This window comes from Apteryx rowi, unplaced genomic scaffold (genome assembly GCF_003343035.1).
Source record: "Apteryx rowi isolate R43461 unplaced genomic scaffold, aptRow1 scaffold_100, whole genome shotgun sequence".
In the NCBI taxonomy this organism is placed as follows: Eukaryota; Metazoa; Chordata; class Aves; order Apterygiformes; family Apterygidae; genus Apteryx; species Apteryx rowi.
Window position 1 is genome coordinate 70980 of NW_020447198.1, and position 26425 is coordinate 97404.

The window sequence follows — 26425 nt, forward strand, 5'->3', positions numbered from 1 at the left end:
CGTGCGCGCCGTGCGGGGGAGGGGCGGCGCTGGCGCGACCGTTAGGCGGCCGTTGGCGGCCGGGTGAGGGCGCGCTGCTTTGGTGGGGGTTCAGCGCTCCCGCCCGCCAAGCTGAGGCGGCGCCGCSTGGCGCTGCGGCCCCGGGTCGGGCGCCCTGCAGCCGGGCGGGGAGGAGGCGGACGGTCCGACGGCAGCCGCGGCCGCAGGCCACCGGGCGCATTTGCTCCGGCCCYAGGCGGTCTCTGAGGAGGCTGGAGCCAGAGGGCACGGCGGTCCTTCGTGTGCCCCCGCGAGCTGCGTACGCGTTGGGTACGAGTCTGTGTCTTGACACCAGGGTTTCTCCCTTCCGTCTATGATTACTGTAATTTGGAAACAGGACCATAACCTGCCTAAATATGCTTTTTCTGAATATTGAAATCTTTCTAGTAACCCTGCTATAGGTAAGGAAATCTTTCATGTACAGAAAATTGCCGCATATGCTGGTGTGCCAGAATCTCTTAAGTGTCAGTAAAGCTTTCATGCTCCTGCCTGAAGTGCTTGCTGGGCTCTAATTCGAGTTGGTGAGCTTTTTTATTAAACGCAAATTTTTTGTTAAACACCAGTGCACTATTTGATAGCTGGGCTGTATTAGCTGTGGGCATATAAAGGGATCAGTCCAGTTAAGCTGAGCCCCAGAGCGCTGTTTGCATAAAGCTAAAAAGCATCACCAGACATCAGCTCAATGCCAGCATGATGGCAACAGCATCTGCTCATCTCTCTTCGCCTTATCCCAAATCAGGCCAACGCTTGACAATAGGGTACTCTGGAAAGAAAGCAGCCTTTGTAATAAGTGACTTTCATCAATTTACAGTGCACCAAGGTTGGAAAACTTGCATGTTCTTGTAAATGGCAGTTGTTTTGGGCACATGTTTAGGAGTACGGCGCTGACATAAACTGAGTCTGGAACTGAATTTTTTTTTTTCTTAAGTAGTTAAGCCTTTCTTCTGGAAATACTCTGCAACTTTATGTTAAGGGTTTTCAAAGCAGAAATCACCAACCATGAGTTCTTTTCTGATTTTAGATTCATCTATAAAAATCTACTTAAATTCATCCTGAGTTTATAGATTCAAAAATTATCAGTGAGACACAAGCTGTCCACTTGCCCTGGGAAGTAGTAGTTGGAAGCCATAAATTTTTTGGTGAGGATTAGTGATTTTTGTTCTGATTAAGAGGCAGCCACAAATTGGAAACCACTTCAATTGCAATATAGAGTCAATCATTATGCCTTTAGAGAAGAGTTGAAATGACCTTCCTGGGTATTACAACCTCAGTTGCAATTGCTCCATGGAGAGAGTATTGCAAGGTGTTTCTCACCACCTTTACTAAATCAGCTAGGAAAAAAAAAAAAAAAAGCTGCTGTATTCCCAGGTCCCAGTAAGCATTAAAATTTCCCAGAAAAAAAAAAAGCTGATGGAATCTTTCTGTAAGTAGATAAGTGGAAGAGTCAACTTTTGCCTCCAAATGTCCTCATAAAGATTGGAACACAAAGGAGTATACAGCCACTCGGTGTTGAAAAAGTAGATTTCTCTATAAGATAGGTTGCCAATTATAGCATTTAATTTACTGAGTTGAGGAATGCCAGCTCACTCTCCAATTTATGGGCTTAGTTCTTTTTCTCTCCCTGCTTCTAAAGTGAACATAAATAATCTTTAAAGAGAGTTTTTTGCAGGGGAATTGGTGAGGGTGAGGGAGGATATTAGATCAGATTAAGGTAACAGATTCATAGAAAATCTGAAGCCAAGAACTTGCGAGGCTGTGTTGCACAATGCAGTTTTAATAGCATTTACCGAAATCTTGCTCATACCCCTCTGGTCCAGTGTTTCAGGATCTGCAGCTGAGAAACTGTCAGGAAAAATCTGCATAACTAACTCTGTAGTTACGTTTAATTTTCATAGAACTGAGCTTCATCCTGTAGATCTTTAGCAATAGCATTTGAAGCTGGGCTAGTTGATTTTTATCTGGAAATTACAGTATGGTCAACTGGAATTTACTTCTGTGGCATGGTTATTTAATTTGTTGACAGCAGTTGCATATTCAGGAATTGTTTCCTTATGATCTTTCTGCTGAGCAGCCACTGAGACAAGAAGAAACTTTCCTGTGATATTTCCTTAACTACTAATCTTTGAGTTTCTCCACTCCCAGTTGTGGTCTTGCGTTAAGACGTTCTCATAGCTTTAGAATTTAAATTGGTGTTGCTTTATAATTTAATTTCTGGATAGAGGAGAAAACATGATGTGTTTCACTAATACATAAATGCATGTGTAAGTGAGCCTGTAATTCAGTCGTTCGCTAGACATTTTGAAAACCAGTGCTTATTTTGTATGCTTAAATCAGGAGCCTTCTGGTGCCCATGACACTGCCATAGAGTGACAGCTTACAAGTGGAAGAGTTTATCTCTTTTCTAATGTAAAAATATGTTCCACACAGCTCTTTGCATGAAGCCGCAGTAGCATCTGGATGCTGCATCCCCCCCAGTTGGAAAGAAAAGAAAGCCTGACAAAGCCCAGTTTTCTGTGCACGTTTTTCCAAGTCGCCAAGTGGCAGGCACTCTCGAAAGAGAGAAGAATCCGAACAGTCCCTGAGTCAGGAAGGGGAAAAGGAGCTAGATAAGGATTGGTGGGAATATTCAAACTCAGCTAGACCCCAATCTACTCTCTGGATGACAAAACACTGTGCAATACATTGTTTTTCAATGATCATCGGCTCTAGGGACAGAAAAACATCTGGAAGAGCTTCTAAAGGATGTGACCTCCTTAGCTAGCCTGTAGTAGCCCTTCCTTCTGTGTGTAGGTACTGATCAAAACTGATGGCAAACAGTCTTTGGATAGTGATGTGGACGTTAATCAAAAGCAATGTCTTGTCTGGTGAACTAATTAATTACAAATATTTATCTTCAGTTTTTCTACCCTTATGCCTTGTTATCTTCCTCTCAAGTGCTGTGTGCTTTTCCAGTTATGCAGGCAGCAGTGGCTGTTCATCTAAATAGGAAAAAAAAAATCCTTGTAAAAACTAGATCGATTGTTCACATGGAAAAAACGGTTTTATAAAGCATTTGAATACTTCTAATTGCTAACTTTAATGAGTACTATAACTTTTATTCTGTCCTGTTCTTGCCTGGCCATGCTTCTCTGTTATAAATAGGTTTTCTGTTTCTTGCTGGTACCTTCTGCTCCCTGATCCTTCTCCTCCTCTAGACGTGTCATGGCTCACTTGCCTGTTTCTCTTGTGTACTTCCAGTGAAGCATCAAGTCCTTAAGAACAGCTCTTATTTCCCCATCTTTTATATCAACAACCTTCAGGAAAAGCATATTGATCAGGATATTCTCTGTGTTGTAAACTTCAGACTAACATTTGGAAAAGAGGCCCCACATGACCTATTAGCTCTCCAACATAGTGTCTGTCAGATTCTTGTGGAACAGGTTGCTTCTTGTGAACAAGGACATTATACCAACAGTTTGAAATTAGCTATGTAACACTCACACATTTTGGATGGCTTGGCTGCTAAATCACTGTGTTTTAGTACAGTAGTGCTGCTTGAAAATAACCAGCTTGAGTAAACTATGTATGAAGACCTGATACAGTAGTTATTTATTACTACAGACACATTTAAACTGTTTCTTAAGCAAGTGGCTTATGAAAATAAGCACCTTATTCCCGTTTTGTTTGCATTTCCATTTATTTTACAAGGCATCATTCACACAATGATAACAAGGTACTGATCCAAACAATTCTGTAACAATTAAAAAAGTAAACATTTTTTGTGACCATGTACATTAAATTGCACTTTTAATAACAAGCATTACACTTATATGTCCATATTATACTTTATATAATACAGGGATTTGTTGCACAAGAACTGGCAGTATTGGGTTGTTCTCAGTTAAAGGTCTTACACCACAATGATTCTCCTTTTTCCTAACCCTTTAGCAAAGTGTATTTTTATGAACTAGGGACACGCCCAGATAACAAACTTTGCCTGAGTAACCCCAAATCTGGAAAATGTCATTGTGGATCACAGCTTTGAAGCTGGTCTTTATTTTCAGTGTTGTGAAGTGAATCAACCTTGAATTACAGAAAGGGAGGGATCTGACTCCATATTGTATCTGCTTAGATCTGTTTCTGCTTTCACTTACCATCTTTTTGCTGTTTGAACAAGCCATAAAGAGTCGTCTTATGTGAGAAACCAACAGCAACTCCTGGTACAGCTTCTGAAAATGGTAGCTGTACCAAGGCAGCCCTGGGAATTACTAGAAGGAGGGAATTGGGATCTGAACAAAAATCTGAGAACATCTGCTCTTGTTTGCATTGGTAGTAGCATCCATGTATTATATAAAATACAAAAATAAGAGAAACTGAAAGGAAATTAGTACAGCCCAGGATTCTCATGGTATCAAATCACAAATGAAACTTATGATACCAAATCCTTTTGATGTATTTATCCCCTTGTTACTCAGTTTCCTATATATTATTCTATATATAAGATATAGTTTTCCAAAGATACATATATATTCCTTTACAGGTTAAATAAAAGCGAGTCCCACTGAATAAGAAAATAAGAGGAAGTAATGTTCTAACTTTCTACCTTTTCTTTTTAAGGTAAAAACAGCATGAAATACATTCAGTAGCAAAGCAGTGGAAATGCAGAAGAAACGGAGAGCCCTGTATTCCTGGAGGAAAAACCTGTATGTGTTAAGTCATGATCCTGAAATAAATTATGTAGACTTCTGAGCTGGGAAAGATAGGTTCTTGGTCAATGCTGAGAGTTAGTGATCCAGTTCCAAATTCTTTGAATTTCTCTAAATGCCATCTGCGAATTAGCTCAGTTTTAAAGGGTGCTGTGATGTATATCTGTTCTAACTCAAAGGTCCAAAAATCAGTGCTTCATTGTGTCTCTGTTTAGTATTATTTGGAAGGAGGTAATGGGACAGCTCCCAGTAGGATATTAGCATAATAGACAGTAAAAGAATTTAGTTCACACCTTTGTGTTTGCCAGAACAAAGCGATGTCCGGTTCTGTGTATACTCACGGCCCTGGATATACACAGTGTTACATGTCTCGTGAAGCCAGCTGCTTGTACAACAGCCCATTTAGCAGGGTAGCTCTAATGGATGGTTGCTTGTCAACCAGAACAGTCATTTAGTCTTCACAAAAATCTCTGCCCTGATCTTCACATTCTGAAAATGACATGCACTAAAATTTTCTCTCTAGCAGTTGGAAAAAAACCCGCATTATGTAAGACAAGAGAGTTCCTGTTTTCAATGCCAAAGGTTTTTAGGCTTATTAGATTATGCAGAAGTGTGCCAAATATCCCTGAGTCTAACAGTTTAATAATCAAAATAAGAGGTATAGTTCTCCCACATATGAGAGTAGTTTCATGGACTTCAATGCAACTACTTAGTATAAGGAAGGGAACTCAGCCGTACCAGTTTCCTGTGGAGGACTGTGGAAAAGCATGACTTTCTTACGTAGTTTTAAGTCTTGATACTTTAGTTTCAGTAAAGTTAGATTATTACTTACTCCTAACATAATTGCCCCATTTAGTTATTGAGTGGCATCCTGACTCTGAAGTCAATGGGATACCTTATGCTTTGTCAAGGTGTCTGAATTTTTGCTGTGCTTGACTTTCTTTTCCTAATGAAAGAAGAAACCTACCAGCTTTTTTTCCATCTCCCTCTCCCTTTGTAAACATCTGTTTTTACTTTGTTCTGTTTTTAACACAATGGCGTGGGTGAAAAGTATCTACCTGAAAAGAAATTTCAAGGGCCAACCAAAAAGCCCTTTCAGACTTCTGACAGGAAAAAAAATGCTCATCTAATATGTAACTTAGCTGTAGCAAATTAGAGAATAAACTAATTAATGGGCAGGGCAAGGGTATGTTTGTCAGCTGGCAGTACTGATTACGTGGCTGACCACCTTTCCAGATACTGGTTTCACTAGACATTAATGCATATGAACCTCAGGGAATTTACAGTTTCTTGGATTAAAGCCAGGCAGCGATATTTTTTATTTTGTCGGTTTTAATTCTGTCTGGATAAATTTATAATTTGTTAAATTAAGTGAAGTAAGCATTATTATTTTAGAGTATCATGTTTGATTCACAAAGATAATATGAGACTAGTTCACAGATCCACCACGTAACTAAATCAACCTTGCTTTATTTATCCTGTAAAGTGTTACAGTCAAAGTAAAAACAACTTCTTCTGAAAATGGAAAAAAAGATTCTTTCCATATTGGGCATCTCAGGAACAGATTAGAATCCAACAAAATCAACAGTTGTACTAAAAATATTCTTTGGAAGTTTGCACCTAATCAAAGTAAAGGCCTTATTTCAAAAGTTTGCGTTCTCAATAAAAGTAAAAAACAAGATTTAGTTAAGATTTATATTAATATAAACTAATATATAGATTATTATATAAATTATTTATATATTAGTTTATATAATCAAATTACTTTTAATATGTTTGATGTGGACACATAGTTTGATACTGACTCTGATAAAAACATTTTTTAATCACTCTACGCTTGAGAGCTACGTTAGTTATTCCAGTGCCACATGAACATAGCAGTTTTAGTTAGACTTTGATTTAATGAAGTTTCCTACTGAAAATCTAAACAAATGCAGAATCTGCTATCCCAGAGAGGTCAGTCACTTCGGGTATGTGTATATTTCCAGAAGGTACTTAGCATTGTCAGCCACAGCTGAAAGGGCTAATTAAAACCCAAATATTTATCTCATAGGAAACTTAGTATCATAATAGTACGTACAGTCAACAGGTAGAATTTAAGGTAGAACTTTAGCTTGCCTGTTTTAATCCTGCAGTCTTGCTACTTTCTGAGTTTCTGAACTATTCTTACTCATCTAGAAAATTACTTTAGAAATGCCATAGAGTTATTTTGCTGCTTCTTTCAGTAATTTTATGACGACTCAGTTTCCAAATATAAATATTACTTTTCCAAATGCCTCTGCTACAAACACTACCTGGCAGCTACAGATGAAAGGTGAAAATTATTTACTGCCTTTGTTATTGCCAAGAGAGAGAATTCAGCCATTGCCTTCTGAACATTTTGCTGATGTGTGAGGCACAGGGAAAGCTAGCTTCCACTCCTACAGGTGTTCGGACTCATCATGGCTAGCAGGTAGCAAACATGTTTTTGTCACAGAAACTTCTAAAGTCAGAGAGCTGCTACACTGAGAAAGAAGATGTCATGTCAAAGCTACGATTCCATGAGACATGGTGGGCTTACTTAACAGCTCTTTTCTGATGAACTGGGGAAGTCCTGCTCCCATTTTCCCCTCATTCTCTTGCACTCATTGGGCCCTTTGAGATTAGTTAACTCAATAACTTGAAAAAAAGCTTATTAGCCAAAAAAAAAAACAAAAATCCACCCACATTTTTTTTTAATCATCTCCAGTATGGGCCAGAACAAGGGAAGGACATGACTGTACAACAGGGAGCAGAAGAAGTAAGATCTTTCAGCAGCAGTGAGTTGTTACCTTAGCTCTGCTGCTCAGGGAATCATAGTCTTAATCATTAATTATTACTGCATTTTTCCAATCAAGGTTTTAAATCCACTTGTGAGTATGATTTAAGTTAAATGAAATGAGAAATCTGGACACTCGTCAAACCATCAGTGTCACTCATCAACACAGTACTCTCAAATATAACAATCAAAGGTTGACCAGGTATTCTTAAATGTCACTTCCACTTTATTACATAGTTTATTTCAAGTGTGAAATGGTACTGATAAATGAAATAATAATGCAAGGGTTAGACCTTCCACATAATGGAAACATTTATGCAAATATTACTAGCAAGAAAGTGACTTGGGAAAGAAAAAGATCTTTGTTTTACTGGCAAAACAAAATCCTTCTGCTTTTTCCACATAATCACTGTTCTTGCAAGTAAGTTTATAAACTATAAAGACTAAAAATTTTAACTCCTTACTCTTAGAAGATAGAATCTGCATTGTCAAGTTGCAGAATAGTTGTGTCAGAACAGTGATTATATTTTGATCTCTACTTCAAACAGCTGACTGCCTTTCAGAATGATCCATTTGGCACACACAAACATTAAATTTGTACTACCCTGTTTAAAATAATTCACAATTATGCTTGACAATAAAGCACAAGATGAGTATCATTAAATTTTATTGTACAAAACTGACAAGATATGGCATTCCTTAGAATTAAAAAAAATAATAATCAAAACAGAACTAATGTCCCTGGAACAATTTTGTAAATGGAAAAATTAATGCACAACCTTTTGTCCAGCAATGGTATTTACCTGCAAGACCTTCTTATAGACGTGTCGGATATAATTAAAAAAATATTCCCATCAGTTCAAGCAATAGTTTAATTTTCCATGAAATAAGTATTTCTATAAACACTTTACGTTAAGTCAAAACAAATGCCTTTGAATTTTCTTCCTTTAGAGATACAAAACAACCAGATAGATTTGGGAATCATCAGAGAAGTCTATCCCATGGGAAAAGTCTAGATGTTGTATTCCATTTGAAAATTTTTGTATTTATAAAAATAAGTAACACACCAACGTAACATTTCCTAACCAAACACTTACAGCAAACAGATCTTGTTTCTGTGATGCTTTATTCACCAGTGCAGCAAAAACCTTTTTTTTTTTAATTTAATGCCTCATTTCTGTGTCAAATTCAAAATCTGAATATAGACCCAGGGAAATTTTGTCATTAATTGTATTCATAAAACCTACCCTTTATTGCACAGGATTCACAAAAAGTCAAACGTATGCAAGGTCTGCACTCTGCTTCTTGGCAAAAAAAAAAAAAAAATCAAATAAATGTTGAATAGTTTTCCCTTTCTCCCAGTGGAAGGAATTATATCTTGGAATTTGTATAAAATGAAATAGAAAAAGGGAATAATTTTATGTTAAATTCCAGTTCAGCTGTAAATAACATTTAAACAGCAGTGCTACTTAGTGCTACAAAGAATTGCACTACTTGCATTTCTGAAGAAAAAACAATCAAAACTGAAATTATCAGGGAAGCACAAACAATTGTGCCAAGAGAGCACAAGACTATCTTTGCTATGGCCTAAGCTTTACAAAAAGTGCTTCTCTGCAGGACACAGTCACAGCAATAAAATTCTGAGATGGTCCTAGGGCATGAGTTATTCTTGACACCCGCACACACACTAGTACTTATTACACTGTGCTTTCTGTGAAGAGATTATGCTTCAGTACTTTACATTCTCCATTCTCTCTCCTCCTCCAGAAGAAAAAACCTTTTATGCAAGATAAAAATAATTTTGAATAATTAGTCATGTATTAAAGACCTAGTTTTGAATTGTTTATTCATTTTAACATCTAGTCATATAAAATAAATTGTAAAAGTATGAAGGTATCAGAACGTGGCTTTCAGCAAGGCAGTTGGGAAATAGGAATTCAACATAAAACACAATTTTCTTTTTTATTTCCCTTTGAAAAGGGTCACATCAGAATGAATGAAAAACACCGAAGAATTTCACTTCAAGCCTGCACTCCTGCCCTTTGTCCTTTCCCCAAGAGGAGAGACCACTGGAAGAATCCTCCAGGGTTTGTCTGAGTTATGTTGTTCTTTGTGCTCTTGTATCGGGGGTCTGGCTGGAACTATGTACTGCTCTCTTTGGGTGGCAGAGGCGGCTGAGGCTGCTGTGGTGGCTGTGTGCCTGTGGCGGTTTTGATAGAGTTCAGGGTTTTGCTAAACCAAGAGTTTTTGGCAGCTTGGATTTCATTCATAAGGGCTCCTCTCTGGTGCTCCAGCTCCTAAGAAAGCAGAATAGTCAGAATTGATCAAAAATAACAGTTAACAAAAGAGCATCTTCAGACTCAATCCCTGCAATCAAACACTTTCCGTCCAACCTCCCAGGGCACTAGAGGAGGACAAACTGAAACCAAGCAAACAGCTGAAGCTATGGAGGTATTTCTACATATGAAGACATTTCTTTTTGTTTTTAAAGACAGAGGAAAGTAAGATTCTGGAAGTTCACCAGTATACATTGGTAAAGGTATATGCTCCCTTTAGGAACAATTTTTCTGCATGATTCAGAATTACCATGTACAGAGTGCAACGAGGTTATGGAGACCACCACACTGTAGTTGGATTCCATGTACCTGAATTTTGCACTTGGCTTCCACCAGCTGCAGTTTGGTCTGTGCAAGTTCCAGCTCCATCTCTCTCAGCTGCTTTGTGAGTGCATCCTTCTCATCATCCGTTTCTATTCCTTGATTCTCCCTGCTTACAGCAGGCACCTTCAGTGCCCCCTCCTTACTGAAAATCTCACTGCAGTGTTTGCACGCCATCACTTTACCCTGAAAGAGGCAGAAAGCTTGTTTTTAATCCATGTTACAGGAGTTGCTGTTTTCTGGAAAAAAACATTTTTATATTAGACTGGCTTTCTGTTAATAATGGTTGAATGGTATAGTGCTGAAGTTTTCAGTAAAGAATTTGAGAAGTTCATGAACTTACAGGGTATACTGAACAGTAAAAGAATCCCTAAAACTACCTAGCACATTCTGTTTATGCACAGAGACTTTGCTTCTAGAGTAGAATTACACAAACCTTTTTGTAATCAAGGCATTGTAATATTTTGCAGTATTAATGGCAGCAGACCGCAGAAGAGAAAATTGTACTCTAGGGACTTTTTGTCTTGCATAAAAGCACTTGACCAAATGCTGAGGTTAATACAGTTTTTGATATTTTAAAGAAACGCAGGTAGCTTTTCCATATTTCCCAGAAGCAAGCACCCTGTTTTGGCTGCAGTGGTCAGTATTGTCTTGTTGGCAGTGGAGTTTAAGCATCTTACAGAATAGCCCTTTTTGTCAGCAGCATCTGATGCACAACAGTAAGGTTCTTAGGCTGCCTGAAGAGGTGAACCACTCATGGCTGAAGATGTAGCACAGCTGGCCTGGCCTCATCCAAACAAAAACAAGCTATTGAACTATTTCAGCAAATTATAGGAACATCAATCCTTGTATTTATTTTTGTGATAAATAGGAGATAAAAATTTGCTACCAGAAAGCAACAAAGGTTCAGCTTGAGAACTAAGGAAAAACATAGAAGATACAGCAGACGGAAAACAACTGTGAAAGGAAATAGCCTTTAATTATTTACATCCCATGAAAAATGAGTGCGGGGCTATCAGTGCAGCTTGACGGATGCCACTGTTGTTATAGTTAACTTCATTCATATTTTGATCTGTATCACTGGCATTTAGGAATACTTGAGTTAGAAACATCTCATATTTAGAGGCATCATTCTCACCTTCACAACTTCCAGCTCATCTTTACTGGCTGCCTGCTGTTTTTCCAGCCTGGTACTCAGCTGGGAACAAATCTGCAGGACAGAAAGCAATACCTTAGATAAAGTTTACTTTACTAAAATTTAACAAGTACTTTTGAACAGTGATGTTTGTTAGAGCTATGTCTTAAGCTCTGCCTCACTCAGATATGCATTTCCCTTAACAAATCCACTGCTGGTGATAACAAGACCGAAAAAGGCAGTGTTCAATATCGAACCTTAACATGGAGACTGGAACATTTTATGGACAAATTGGTTTATATCATTTACACTGCATTGTGTCACAGAAGAAAGAAGCATTTACCCTACAATACTAAGAATATCTAAAGGATAGGTTATTCTTGGTTCCCTAAATTAGCAGCCTACTAGGAAAACCACATAAAGAATTATAATAGACTATAATGCTTGCTCTCCAAAAGCTTGCAATGTAATGCATCTTATTTAAAGGATGAGGTCTACAACTCTGAAAATTCAGCTCTCAGGCTGAAAAAGTTTACAAGTAAATATGAGAGAGTTTCTATGGAACATTACCTGTTTATACTCGGCAATAATGGCTGTGGTTTTCTTAATCTCAGATTCTGCTTTCTCTAGCTGCTTCCTGAAGACCTCCTTCAACTAGGAATGCAAGGAGAGAAGTTACACAGTATGCTGAAAGAAGTTTTCAATATGGGTGATCAAATTGTTCTCAAAGCTTTGCTGTGTTTATAGCAATACTACAGCTTTTTCTTACCAATTCACAGTTCTTCAGACAAAAGTCTGGTTTACTCAATGTACAAATTATATACATTATATTCAGTTATAGCCCAAAAATCTCTCCAGTCTACATTGGGATACAGTGTATCCCTGCTTAGAGCATTCTCCTATATAGTAATTTTCTCTCTCTCTCTGTTAAATGGTGTATCATGGTCCAAAGAATACAAAACAAGACCATTACAGACGATCTTAATTTTTCATTTTGTTTGTTTTTTTTCCTCTGTACACTATACAACAGGTTTGGGGAGGCTTGGGGGGATGGGTTACCTGTTTGTTTGTTCTGAGACTAAACAGGGAGAAAAATCACTCCAGCATTATCATACTTTCATCTCCCTAACAGGAGAAACAATTCTGGTTTCGTCTGTGGCACTGCAATAAAATACAGCTAACTCCTTTCCTTACCATTCAGAACCATTAAGCTTTGAGAGCCCTTTCAGTAGGGAAAAGGCCTCTACGGCCTTAGAGCATAGAGCAAACAGATTTTGGCAACCTCCATTTTAGAGAGAGAGAAAAAATTACTGTTCGGTTGTTACAGTCACTGTTGTCAAATGGCAAAAATAAAAATAGAAATCAGAGTATCATTTCTGAAACATACTTAAACATACGTCATTGTTCAGCCTATAGATATGTAAACTTAAAAAATAAGATTGAACATTTTGCAGATGAGGCAGAATGAGGCCAGGTCTAGTTAGCAAAAATACCCCCAAACCTTCAACTCTATTGTGCTGTTGGTTCTAGCTTAGGATAAGAACATTAATAGCTTTATTTCAAGAGCCCAACAGCTGAATCCAGAATGACCTCTTATACATTGGACATTCAGAGCTTAAGTAAAGGAAGACACTAGCAAATGTATCACTCTTAAAAACATTTACCGTGGTGATGCTAATTTTTTATTGCCACTACAGTTTGGAGACAGAATCCTTTCCATAACTGCAACATGCTTTTCTACATATCCTTTTGCTTGTGTTCAGCTAAATGGAAAAAGTTGGAATATGTCTTACCTGAGCAGTTTCCTCTTCCTGCTTCCGTTTCTCTTCCTCAGTCTCCACTAGCTTCTGTTTGGTCAGGAGAAGTTCCTTGTTCAGAACATCTGCTTTGTCTTCAGCCTAGAATTAGAAAAGCCAGTGTAATCTAGGTGTTATCTGTTCCAATAGAAACATATTCATGTATATATCTCACATATATTATAGATTTAGGTTCTAGAGGTGCCTTTTCTCGCCCTCAAATGGCTCACCTGACCTATTTTTAAAGGAAATACCCTTTTCAGGTAGCTATTTTCTAAGCTATTTCATTGTGGTTCAACAACTGAGCAAAAGGACCCTTTTGCCAAATCCTATCCGTGCTCAGATTACAGGTTAGCAAGGATCACGGATCATATGTCTTTATGCAAACCTAATACAAACAATGATACATAGAATATTTTTGTTGGGAACAATATTAATCCAAATGAGGGCAGCATGATTTAGCTCTTGTGTAATCTTAGTTAACTCATTCCATTTTTTACACCTGTAAATGGGGAAAAACAGATATTGCAGAAAAGGTTAGGTGCTTACACTGTACCTAACAAAGTGTCAGGGTTTAGACGAGTATAAAGGAGACAAACAGGACTGTCAGGTAAAAAGGTTTTGTTAACAATGCAAAATAAATACTTCCAGGAGGAGCCAGATACTCTGTGTGTACTGGAGAACATCAACTTTCTCCTTTCTGTGAAGGGCCAAGAATATGGTGAAACGTACTGGGGAATGCTTTGGTTTCATGATAACTATCCTTACTGATCACTAGGAAAGAAACATTTAGTCAATGTCTGATTATATTTTGCTGACTACCTCTCCCCTCAACTGGGAGATAAACACTGCGTCGCACCACTCATTCTGTTCAGTAACTGGGTGCTAGAAGAAGCAGTGGTTGTGGTCAAATAACACATAATTTGTTGAAAATGCAAGAGGGCAAATGGCACTGTAAAACAATGGATAACAGTACAGAACTTGTCGCTGAATTACACTTTGTTTTTCTACCGTTACTGGGGATATTAGCTTATCTATCTGCCACAGTGTTAATTATTAATGAGGGTGTTACTGGTGATAGCAGAAGCAGTTCCATTAAGGCCACAACCAAAGAGATGGACTGAGGAGTCCTGCATTGCTTAGTCTGCAAATGGCTGTATAGAAGAAAGGGATAGAGATCAGTAAAAGAAAGGAAGAGGGATAAGGTTGACATCTTAGGACAAAAGAAGTACAGGATAGCAAGGACATTTATGATAAAATACCTGTTTAAAACCTAAGACTGGCAAAGGGTACTTGCTTGACAGCTGTGTCCTGATACTTCAGAAAGCAACATGGGGAGGAGCAAACGTTAAGCTTGTTCTATATATAACTATTCCTGGGGAAGACAGAGCATCCCAACACATTATTTTTGGCCTTTACATGAAAAGACCCCACTCCACCATGCATCTCTGGCTGCTCTTGCTCACCAGGATGGCTCAGATTTTTAGAATCACATAGATCCAAAATAGCAGCGTCTAATTCTCAAGGATTTCACTAAATAGAAATACAAATTGCAGCTACTGTGGTCAATGACATGTTAACAATTTCCAAGTTAGATAAAGAAAGTCTGAAACTCCTGAAAATCAAATCGAGAGACCCATACAGGAATAGATTTTACATTACAAGAAGTACTACTGTCTTCACTGAGGAAGGTGCTAATCACCAAGGACGGTGGAATATGGCCCTCCTGTATTCAATACGTTAATAACAGCTGCTAAGGAATTTATCAGTATTATATAAAACACTAAAGCAAAGAGGAGATTGGAACATGTAATTCTCTGAAAGCCAGTTCTAGGATAAATGGCTCTGAAAGCTGTTGTCCTCCACACTCCTGGCTTCATAGGAAATAAAAACAGTTATCAAAGGTCGCCCAGGAACCCTGTTAATTTTTGGTGCCAAGCTACTTCATTATCTCTGAATTTTGTTAGCTGTACTGGGAACTACTGTGGAAAATAGATCCAGAAAAGGTAGCAGACATTCTGCAAGGCAACTTCCTTGAAAGCAGTCTTTCAAGGAGTATGTGATACCTTTTTCAAGTTATGTTCATCCTTTAGTATCTGCCTAAAAGATTATGGCCTATCTTTTCTAATACTGACCCCAACAAGACGAGTCAGTGTCCATGTCTTTAGGACACCACTGTGTATGCCTACACCGGCATGCATTTGGAAATCTAATTTTCTGACTGAATGAGAAACGAGGCTGTCAGGAAAATAAAGGCACAAATAATAGTGCTTTTAATTTTGTACTCATGCTTTCAGTTGAATGTAAAACAGGGCTCCTACAGTTGGCGCTGCCCGGTCTAAGCTTGGACTCATTGCTGCTGGTGATGGACTCACCTGGTCCAAGTCATTCCGTAAGGCAATTTTGCTTGTTACGAGTTCATGTGCAAGGTCATCGTTCTCCTGTTCCAGCCTCATGCTAGCCTCTTGGAGCCTGCGGTTCTCCCTCTGCAGGAAGAAAGGAACAACCAGAAAAAGGAGTTAATTCTTGTCAATATTAAAGAAAGGTATGTGAGTATATTGTGTGTATAAAACACTGAGAAGGCAAGAGTGCACATTAAGACAGGACTGCTGCTCTGGGAAACAACAGTGAATTAAGCCAGCAGTGCAAATGCAGCGATTCCCTTCACATCCCAATGGCTATGTTTGAGACGCCTAAGTGCCGCGCTGATTGTAAGGCTTCTCTGTCAAAAGTAAACGCAGTCCTCTCCTCAAAAGCACTTCATTTCTGCTTGGTCATCATGGAAAGAAATTAGGCAGATAAAATCCCACCCAGCATCAGTGAAGAGGACCTTTTAAAGAGATAATAGTATTTCCAAACAGAAGTAGAAATCTGTCCTGCTCCATTTTGCATAATTTTGCCTGCAGGTAACCATAAAAACAGTCCATTTTGTAAATGCTGTAGTGACAACCACCCATCCTCTGCTGGACCAGTAAAGAACAGCACTTAGCTGGGAACTTCTCTGCAGCTCATATATCTCCATTTGTGCGCTTCCTCCATAATTTGCACAAGCGACAACAGTGCTCATTCTAAAGGACACCTGCTGAGCCTAAGTGCCAGATGGAGAGCGGCTCTCGCTTTCTGAGCGGCAGGCAGCGTTCCAGGACTGTGCTTTGCAGGCGAAGCCCGACACCACAAAATGCAGAACGTCAAGACTGCGAGCCCTGGTTCTCCCCTGCACTGCACTCACTGCCACTTTGCAGTGGCATAAATGACTACGTACAGCACTAACTAGTGAAGGTAAGTATACTGGAGAAGAATGAAAAGTAGTAATCCGTGTTTCTTACAAAATCAGTTGGAGTGGCTGTTCTGCTAGGGCTGACAGGCAGAATCATATTTAAAAGATGTCTCTGGGTCAGTGGACTTCCAGGAGTCCACATCAAACACGTGGCTTCAGAAGAAAGCAGCCAAGTGGGCCAGATAGAGGTACCCTCCTCAAACGGGTTTGAAGAGGGCAAAGAATTAGCTGGCCGTCATTCACACGGTGCCCATGCATCTTCCGTACAGAACAGACTGCGGAGCAATCAGTGCGCTATGGAAACTCCAGGAAAAATTGCAAGTTCATGTGGAAACTCACTGATGGAGGAACAATAATCTACACGCTGAGACTTCAAAAATACCCTGCGTTCACTTAAAAGGTAAGTTATGTTCTCCAAGGAAAAACAGTAAAAGGAAGTATGTATATCATCATTTAGGACAGCAAAAAAGTTTCCAAAAGTCATTCAGCTAATACCATCCTACAACATGTGATTTCATTACATAAACACATTATTCATCTTCCTTAACTGTCTCCTGCAGCTACACTCAAGTATTTTGTCTTTTCAAAACTCAACACGGTGAAGCAGCCCTGTTTTCATTTCTGTTGCAAGAAGATTTTGCATGCTTGTCTTGAACAAAAAGGGACAACTACTGCTCCAAGAAAATGTTAAAAAAAGCAAATCCCTTCTGTGTCGTTAGCTTCCTCCATGGCAGGAAGCAGAACCCCTTCACAAATGCCTTCTCCTTAATGTGACCTGATTGTGCAACTGAGCGCCTTAAACTGTACGCTGCTCTGGGCCGGAAAGTAAGTTTGTTTCCTCTTCAAAAGATCATACTTTAAATAACTGTTTTGTTACAGAAACCATAAGTAAAATACTTTTTTTGATTTAGCACAGTTAAAATAACCATTGCTACAAGATGCATAACTTTTGATTTTAATTGCACTGTACTCTGAGACAACGAATTGTTAAAAGTAAAATTCTTCCATAAGGATAATATATAAAGTGTGAAACTAAATTGCAGTCTTTAATTAAAAAAAAAGCTCTGATGTATCTTTATTTCTGTATTTTTTTCAGATAATCTGAGACCGTTATTTTATAGGACACAGCTCTGCCAGTGAGCAGTTATCAGAAAGTGACTAAAGTTCACAAAGAAACTCAGACTAGTTTGGAGATGGAGATGATAATAAACGGATAATACTGACAGCTGCTGCAGCACCAATACCTCTCTATAGGAATGTTGTTTAGAGGAAGAAAGCAGCAAAGTTTTAGACTTCCACAAAATAACCCCAAAAGACATTTGCTTTAACATTTTTTGCTATGCTTTTGCCAAAAGCTTCAGTGTCTGCAAAGCGAGCTGCACAATGTGAAGTTTGAAGTTCCTGCTCTGCATTCACAGACAAGTGGATAAGCAAGCTTCGTGGTTGGAAATGCGCTATCCTCCTCTTAAACTGGAACTCACACGGCACGTTTTTAGTAAGTTAAATCTCTCTTACCTCGGGCATCCAGTCAGTAGCTATCAGCGATTTTAATCTTGTTCTCCGTATTTTTAATTTCTAGCTGAAAATCTCTTATTGGGCCACCTTTACTCTTCCTCCAAACAAGGCAGTATGTGTGATTAGACATGGTTTGTCTTTTCCAGCTCCTCCCCCAGATCTAGCAGTGAAAAACTGCCTCTTTCCTTGGGAGGAAATTCTTAATCTGCTTAAATCCAAATAAAACCTAGCATTACACAAGACAAAGACAAAAATACTAAGCAATACTACTTGTATGGAGCAAACTATTTCTGATGGCTCCAAAACATTTACAGGGCTTAAAAAAGTATCATTTGCAATGGGAAAAAATAAAGTTCAGTAGATGGAGGTTGTTAGTTACAGGCAGACTCACATCAGAGACAGTATTTTGTAACCTGGCATGAGCCAACTAGTCAGACCTGCTGGTTGTCCTCGCTGTAAACAAACAGCTTCCTGCCCTTTCTCGGCATGACACTAACAATTTAGCAACTACAGCATTTCCTTCTCTTTGGTATCGTTCAGTTTCTACAGTCAGTAAAATACGAGACTCCTCTTTCCCAGAGAGCCTCCTCCCTTTTGCTACAAAGGGCAGCTGGTGAATTCTGGCCCGCTTTTAAAAGGAGGATACTGCATTTCCAAAAGGGACAAACACTGCTGTCACGTACAAACACAAACAAACTTACCTCCTGCAAAGTCACAGACCAAATACTGCTTTCAACCATTGGTGTAAAGACAGTGAAAACAGGATATAAAATAAAATTTTAATACCGACAAAAACAGCCAAAAACCTAAGAAAATGTCGCTGATTCTTCAGTGGGGTTTTGGTTCGGAGGATATACTCCAGCGTCCACCACACGCTTGACTGAAAGAAGGCAAATTGGAAACCAGTAGGCAAGCCTCAACTCAGGCAGACTGCGAAGGCTGAACTCCTCCCTCCGCTACCTCCCAGCTCGCAGGAAGGAGGAATACATGGCGGGATTAGCGGTGACGATGCATCCTCTTGTCACCAACCCTGTTAAGCAACCCAGTTGTCACATTTTCTGAGGACCGACACCCCACACCCCACCCAGATCTTTGAAGGGGAACAGGTCCCCAGTGGTGAAATGAAAAGACTGATTAAAATTCACATTCCTGGATGTGAGCAACCTGAAGTCTTCGTGAGCCAACTGGAAAGAGCTCTTAATTGCAAAGGCAATTCTGAAGGCCAAAAACTGAGAAACAGCCATCTAAAAAGCAAACTGTCCAGAAAAAGCCTCAAGTGAAGCAACACAGAGGCTTCTGGAGGAAGGTTGGTGTTTTGTTTGTTGACTCTAACTCAAAAGAAACTTTCCTATAATTGTCCTAGCATATTTTTTTAAACAACAAACAAAAAATCCACACTGAGTTATCTAATGTTTTTCCTTGTTAGGGTTATTCAGTTACCATAACTCAAAATAAAAATGACTGGTGTATTAATTTTTGCTTGTACTTCAAACACACAAGGGTATTATGTCAAAATTACATATTTATTCAGATTGACAACTTCTCCTTTGCACAACAAGGTCCATAGAGGTAAAGGTGTTTCTACAGTCAGAACAGAACTCAGTGCACAAACAGGGGCTGTTTGCAGGTCTCTAGCCTGTCTTTATATTGTTATATCCTTTTTATTTTAAATAAAAAACTCCCAACTCAAACTCCAACAATTTTTCATCAAGTCAGTCCCAGCCTTTTACATATGAGGTGTTCCCAGACACAGAAAAAAACCCATCCACAGTATATAGAAAAATATTCTTCTGAACTACTTTGCTATTTTTGCTGCACATACAGATCTTTTTCTTGACTTGCTTTTATAGGCAATCTGTAATTTATTTTAACCCAAAGTCATGAAATGTGGTGCCAAGCAATAATTTAGAACGTGTTTACTTTTGCATATTTGAAAAAGCTGACAAAAACGTTGGGTGATACTTTGTTATAAACAATAGATAATAAAATTACTCCACTGTAAAGGCATCCATAAACAATCCAGTTTTCCCAAATATTTGTAAATACAGAAGGAAATAAACCCAAAAAGGAATTTATGGCACTCTTTAATATTGTTTTCTTTGGCAAATAAAATCTCTCACAATCCACATGTTAAGATATAGGGCTGGGCAGGAACTCCTAAGGCACATACAGCTTATTGTAACACGTGACTTCAACCTGTCGAGGGAACGTGACTGATTAGCGGTAGGTCAGACGCTGCGAAAACAGCCCTTTTCTGGCATATACGGGGAGCTGGGGTCGGCGAGCTTGCGGGAGCGCTCTGCCCCGTGCTTGGGCCCACCAGCCGCACCGGGCACGAAGACGTCTCCTCTGGCGCGGCACGCGGGCTCTTTAGGACGGCTGCTCCACCAGCCGCTCCGTTCCCCCGCCCAGCAGCGTCCTCCGGGCGGGCAGCGCCGAGGGGGCAGAGCGGGCTGTGCCGCTCGTCTCTCGCTCTCCTCTAGGTGCCACCCCGACTGTGGCTACCCCGCGCGAGACCTGCGCGGCTCCCACCTGCTCCGCGCGCCTCGCTGCCGGGCCGGGGCTGCCGAGGCGACCGAGGCAGCAGGAGAAGGGCCCTCGGCGAGACCATGGCGCGCCGCCCGCTTCCTACGCTTTCACCCAGCAGCCCCCCGCGCCCCTGCCACGGGAGGCCAGTTGGCCGGAAAGCGCCCTACGCAAGGCAGCCTCAGCTCCTCATCGCTGCGCTCCAGCAAGGGCTGGTGCCGCAGCCTGCGGAGGGGCGTCCCTCCGGTCACGGCAAACCTGCACTGGCAACAAGAACCTGTAACACTGCAAACGGATAGTAAAAACTGTAACAACTATAGCTAAAACCTATTAACAAACTGAAAACAGTTTTCATTCTTGACCTGTAAGAGGACTTTTCTGCACGGATCTCCACTCCCGAGATCCCGTCCAAGAAGCACCCAGTCCTTCTCCAAACAAAGCCCAGCCGGGCAGCGCCTGCCGCTGATGCCAACACAAGACGCGTTTCTAAACCCGTGGGCAGCAGCGCTAACGCTGACGGCCCACGTGAAGCTGCCTCTGGCTTTCTGCCTGCGTGGATCTCACGTTGTTTGCTGCCCCTTAGAAGCACAGTCTTTAAACGAAGGCTCCCACCAACCTCCGATTGACACGTTAATAAAATCGAACATGCAAGACGAGGGCCAGAGAGCACTTAGGAGCATTTTTCYGTGACACCTACCGGCTGCAGAATGCATCCAAACTTTGAACTTAATGTTGCTCTAACCAGTTAGGGGGACTCGCTCTAATCACAGCATCAGTAAGAGGGCTCAGACCCAATCCAGCTTCATAAAAATCACACAGCRAGTTGCAAAAGTGCAAGCCAAAACCCTGCGCTGGGATCTTGACTGACAGTGAGTCGTATTGGTCATGGCCAGAGTCACTTCTATATCCTGACTTGCAGTCTAGGGATGATATTCCTCACTGCTCATCGTCCAGGATTAACTATTTAATATGCTTCCACAGAATTTTAAAGATGCCTTCTGTATTTTCTAAGTCTTATTTCAGTTCTGTGGTAGCATAAGCAAATCACTGAAAGAACACTTAGAAGTTCATCAGCAGCAAATACTGTTTTCTTTCTAAATAGGTATATTGACAAACAGCTTCCTGACTGCTAATGCAGTCCCAGTTCTCACATAAAAAAATAATCTACACCTTTTGACATAAAAAGAACTACAGTCAAAACATAGTATTTTTCACAGGTAAACACTAAAAAAAAAAAAGTCAGTTTTACTTTCTCTATAACATTAACTCTATCTCAGCATGTTTATGAATTATGGCATAGTCTTGCACTACATGTTTTCACACGGTGGTCTTCTGAACATGGTGCGCTTTCCGTAAGTTTACATATCATGTAAATCTGTTGCATCCTGTATATTAGTTACTACTCCATATTCCAGACAGACTCYGTACCAATGGCAATGGACTTACCATATTAAGGCACAATGAAAAACAGCAGGTAAACAATACAGGTAGCTGTAAGCAATGTCAGTTCCCACCTAAACTGGGCAGTAAAGTGCTTCAACTCTGGCAGCTTCACCTAAGGAAAACTGACCTTTTTTTTGAAAAAGGCTAAGTAGGAAATGAATCCTCAATACTAGGTATATACCTAAAGACAGAGCCTCTATCGCACAAAAATCTATGGCAACAAAATGTAGCAGTGACAATAAAAGCAAATACATAGGAAAGATAAGCAATGCTGATCCATAATTAAAGCGCTATTCCTTTTTGGTGAGCTATCAAGCTATCATATGAATAACTGAAGCTTTACTTTTCTGCTCCTTTAAAGCAGGATAATTATTACTATTATTTCTATTGCAGTAGTATCTTAGGATCCCAGAAGAGCTCTGGGTCCCAGTGTACTAGGCACTATATTAACAAAAAATTACTATGTTTGCTATAAACAGAGATGAATAAAAAGGATCTTATGTCAGTCAAGGAAGAGTTCATCTTCCAAAAGTCTTTGTGGATGTGACTGCACACGGCTTTTGCTAGAACAATGTGTATTTTCTCCTTTTTGTGTCAGTAGCTGAGAATCACCCTTTGTCTCTGCGTCTCATGAAGATCTCCCGTAAAAGTGCAACGGCAGGAGAGTTACCTACAAACATATAAACTGAAAGAAGAAAAATATTATATGTGGCTACTTGAAGATGTCTCAAGAGTTACAAATCGTGATTGAAACATTCCTGGACAAACACTAAGCCCAAGAATTCAAAATGAGCATTCAAGAACTGGGCTGAGTTTCACCTGCCACTTTAACTCCCTGTGAGCTCTATCAGCAGATCCCGGGGGAGGCGAGCGTGGCACCCCCACCTCCGCCACACTGCTGGAACCGGATCGCTTCCCACGTAACCTAGCCAGTGGCAGAGGTGCCCCAGGACCAGCTCCCGTACCTTGTATCTGTCCATTGGATCTTCCTGTTGCAGCTGGCTCTCTCGCATTGTTTGGTACTCTCGCTCGTATTTCTTCAGCTTTTTTGTTGGCACCTGCGGAATACATTCAGAAAACATGCATTTAAAGATTAGAGAAACACCGGAAAAACTGCCTGAGAGCTCCGCTTGCAAACAGGAAGCCAAGGAAGTGCTGGAGAGCCCCTGCTGAATAAAACAGCTCCCCAGTGCCCCCCTCCTCTACTGGTGTTGACAGCGAGCCATGTCAAACACTCACCAGGACAGTTCACAGCGACAGAAATCCTTCTGCGCCTACTGCTGTTAATTCTTCAAATGCTTAAAGGAAAACAGCAGTGAAGTTGAGGCATTTTAATAGGAGAAACAAGAAGAAAAAAAGCATAAGCAAAAGGAACGAGAGGGCAGCGAGGAGGAAAACATTCTTTGGTGCGTATCGTTCGCTGAAGCAGTCAYGGCAAAAAAGCTGTCCAAAGTGAAATTAGAGGAAAGGAGCGTGCACGCAAAAGCCCTGGGCAATTCACTGGGGGAGAATTAGAGTAATGGCTTTTATTGCTGAAAGAGTWTGAAACTCTAATTTGCTAGCACTGACAAGCTTGTGACCGATGCCTACGGGAAGCCTGGCATCAGGCTCCCGGTTGGGAAGGGGGGCAACGCTGCGGGGTCACTTCCAGCCGCAGCAAGGAAGCGGCGAGGCAACGACATATCCCACACGCAAGCACAAGCAAATTCGGTCAACAACCAGGCAGMAAGGTCAAGCCTATGCAGCTTCACTTCTACGAAAACACGGCTTTRWACYWRRWYYWGGTWYACGCTGAGCRCTTGCATTTTTTTCCCCAAAGCACRGGRARCCTCTGCTTTATTTCCCCCTTTTAACCGGCCGGGCTGTGCAATACGAGCGGTCCCAGGCCTCTCTCTCAGGAGAGCTTTAACGGCRTTACTGTGTCCCGGCCGGACAAACAAGCAGCCGCCCCGTTCGCCGCTGGACCGCACGCTGGCACCAGGAGGGATCGCTAACCCCACGCACCATCGCGACTTGTCAACGCGTACGCTCTTTCTGGATCCGTTCCTCTAACGTCTACTGATCCCGTCCAGCCGACTTCTGACACCATCCACCGCTTCACAAACCCCCGGACCCGGGCTTCGGGCTGGCACAAGGGGGGCGAGGCAGCAGCAGCGGAGCTGCCGGCAGCGCTGCTCCACGCCGCTGCCACCCCAGGGAGCAGGCACGTGTTTACGTGTAGTTTTGGTGCCGCTTTGCCATTATTGATTTTTCCATTGGATGCCTCCTTCCTCTGCGATACAGGAAGGGACCGAGCACGTGCTCAGTGTTGCTGCGGAGGGGACGACGGGAGCTCCAGGTAGGAAACCCGAAACCCATGATTCGCCAAGCAAAGCGCCCAGGGAGCTCCTGCGTTGCACAGGGAGCGCCGCTGGAGAAGCGGAGAGCACAAAAAGGCAGCACTAAAGCCCACACTTAGAGACGAAATTTTAAACTAAACCCCCTAAAACACAGCAAAGAGACGAGGGGAAACAAAAACATTCATCATTTTGGACAACCACACAAGGGAATTTCACTTTGATGACTCCGAATAACTCAAAACACAATGAAATTTAAATGATTTGATCAGCGGTGCTGTTTTATGCTTTAACAGAGCAAAACTCAAGATGCAAAACCAGASCRTTTGGTCTTAGCTGCAGCTTAAAACTGTTGAGGCTCCTTAACGCCCAAGAATTTCAAAGCAGTGCRTTAACCGAAGCGAACCAGCCGCACRTGGGAAGCCTGAGCTCGTCCCTCCTTGCTGCGACTCCACGATGGTCACCTGGACCTTTTTCAGAGCCAACGATCAAGGTGCCCGGACCRAYGTGTTACCAGGACACCTTCCACAACTCCTCTTGTGTTACAGCGCTGTTTTACGCCCCTGTACGCTCCCAGCTCACGAGGAGGAGAGAGGAAGAGGGGGGAGACACAGCATGCGCTGACTGAGCGCCCCGGCCAGGCCGAGGAGCTGCGAGCAGCTGCCCCTGCACGGGGAAATGCTGCCTTCCAGCCCAGCACAACTCTTTTGGACACGGCTGGAAATCTTTTATTACTGACAAGGTAAAGACAYTGGGGAGTGGTACTGCAAAAAGGCAAACACGGGAGTAACTTAGGAGAAGATCTCTTTAATCAAATAATTTTCCTGTTCTTAATGCTTTTAATTAAGACTGCATCAAGCCGTTAAGGCACACTCAAAAAACAAGCCACACTTCGCAGAGTGAGAGCTATTTGAAGGGCTTAAACCTAGCTTTAAAAGACGACGGATGGACATCAGCGTCTTACGAGTGAGCGATACGCGGCAGCAGCAGGGCAGACGCGCTGGCAGCTCCTGGTATCTAGTGCCTTTTCCTTGCGCCCGCCGCTGGAGGCCAGCCCCGACGGCGGAAGGAACTGGCACGACACGGCCCCTGCGGCGACGCGCTGATGACGGCGGCGGCTTCGCGCTGCGCCACGATCGCCCTTTGGGCCTTAACCGTCAGCTCTGCTTCACCTGCTTGCGGACCGGGATCCTCATCCTCTCTCTAATCCAGGAGATCTTGGCAAAACGCAGTGCAGAGACAACGGCCCGGGTAAGCAACCGCTGCCGCCCGGCCAGCCGGCTTGGGTCTGGCGCACCAGCGGGAAGCAAAGGCTCCCGAGCGCTGCGCTGCGCCGCGGCTGCCGCCCGTGGCCGAAGCAGGGGGCTGCCAGATCCCTGCTAGCAAAGCTTGCGCCGGCAGCCAGCCCCGYGCAGCTCTGCTCGCCAACGTTTTAAATGTTCATTTTTTAAGCTGCCCGAGAGCAGCCTTGTTTCTCGGGCATAATGTATTATTCTCGATGCAGAAGAGGCAGAATTTAACTCCTGCAGATTTTCTTTGGCACTTAATCACCTGCCTCGAAAACACACACAATTACTCTGAACCCGCTGAGCTGCTTCTCTGCTTTCTTCACAGTCCCCRTTTCCACTCGCCGACAGCTCCCGATCATTCCTTAACACTTGATAACTCTTCCCACCAACTGCTTTTATTTATAAGCTCTTTTRCTGCCTTAAATTTTAATTTATAGCTGCAGGTAGGATGATGCCCTCTGTTAGAAAAGGCTTCCGGGCTCGTTGTAAGATATCCCGACTTAAGCATGGTAATATCTGCTTATGCGACAACCTTAACTGGAAAACRGTGCTTAAATACAGTGAAATTCTATCTTAAGGATTGGGTCTGGGGGGAAATTCCTATGAGAAAAACAGTTCATACTAATCCRCTAATCCCCTAAATAAAAACTGGAGCAGGTATAGCTCAGCAACTTGTGCAGGCACTGAGCTTCACTACTCCGGACTCTTCAAAGGAGCTTGCGAATTTATTACAACACYTTCTTCTTCTGGGAATCACCAGTAAACTAAATAAAATAAGATAAATAAAATAAAATACCCGTTTCCATATTCCCCAACTTAATTTCTTTAAACAGCTTGCAAATTCAACAGGTGACTTCTCTCCAAGCCCTTTCATAAGGAAGCGCATATGGGTGGCTGCGCTTCAGTCGTCACGGGCTGCTCCTGAACAAA

General features: G+C 41.5%; 1 protein-coding gene and 2 long non-coding RNA genes across 12 annotated transcripts in view; 2 read left to right on the forward strand and 1 right to left on the reverse strand.

Moving 5' to 3' along the window:
* The first annotated feature begins 173 nt into the window (after window positions 1-173).
* Window positions 174-8847, forward strand: LOC112964733. Of its 2 annotated transcripts, none has more exons than XR_003253060.1 (2): window positions 174-309; window positions 4636-8847. It is a non-coding gene; the product is annotated as an uncharacterized LOC112964733 (long non-coding RNA). The 2 variants fall into 2 exon arrangements; XR_003253061.1 differs by lacking the exon at window positions 174-309 and adding an exon at window positions 330-440.
* RABGAP1L (RAB GTPase activating protein 1 like) overlaps window positions 8172-26425 on the reverse strand; it is a 268625-nt gene continuing 250371 nt past the window's right edge. For 7 of the 9 annotated variants that reach the window (XM_026063133.1, XM_026063169.1, XM_026063142.1 and 4 more), the window contains 7 exons: window positions 22836-22928; window positions 15485-15595; window positions 13107-13211; window positions 11884-11967; window positions 11317-11388; window positions 10167-10364; window positions 8172-9818 (listed from right to left, as the gene is read on the reverse strand). In XM_026063133.1, the coding sequence (XP_025918918.1) occupies window positions 9663-9818; window positions 10167-10364; window positions 11317-11388; window positions 11884-11967; window positions 13107-13211; window positions 15485-15595; window positions 22836-22928 (819 nt within the window). In that variant the 3' untranslated portion in view covers window positions 8172-9662. Of the gene's footprint in view, window positions 9819-10166; window positions 10365-11316; window positions 11389-11883; window positions 11968-13106; window positions 13212-15484; window positions 15596-18602; window positions 22556-22835; window positions 22929-26425 lie in introns of those variants that run through there. The other 2 variants (XM_026063197.1, XM_026063178.1) reach the window with 2 other exon arrangements.
* Window positions 15602-22547, forward strand: LOC112964746. The gene is made up of 2 exons (XR_003253064.1): window positions 15602-17211; window positions 17483-22547. It is a non-coding gene; the product is annotated as an uncharacterized LOC112964746 (long non-coding RNA).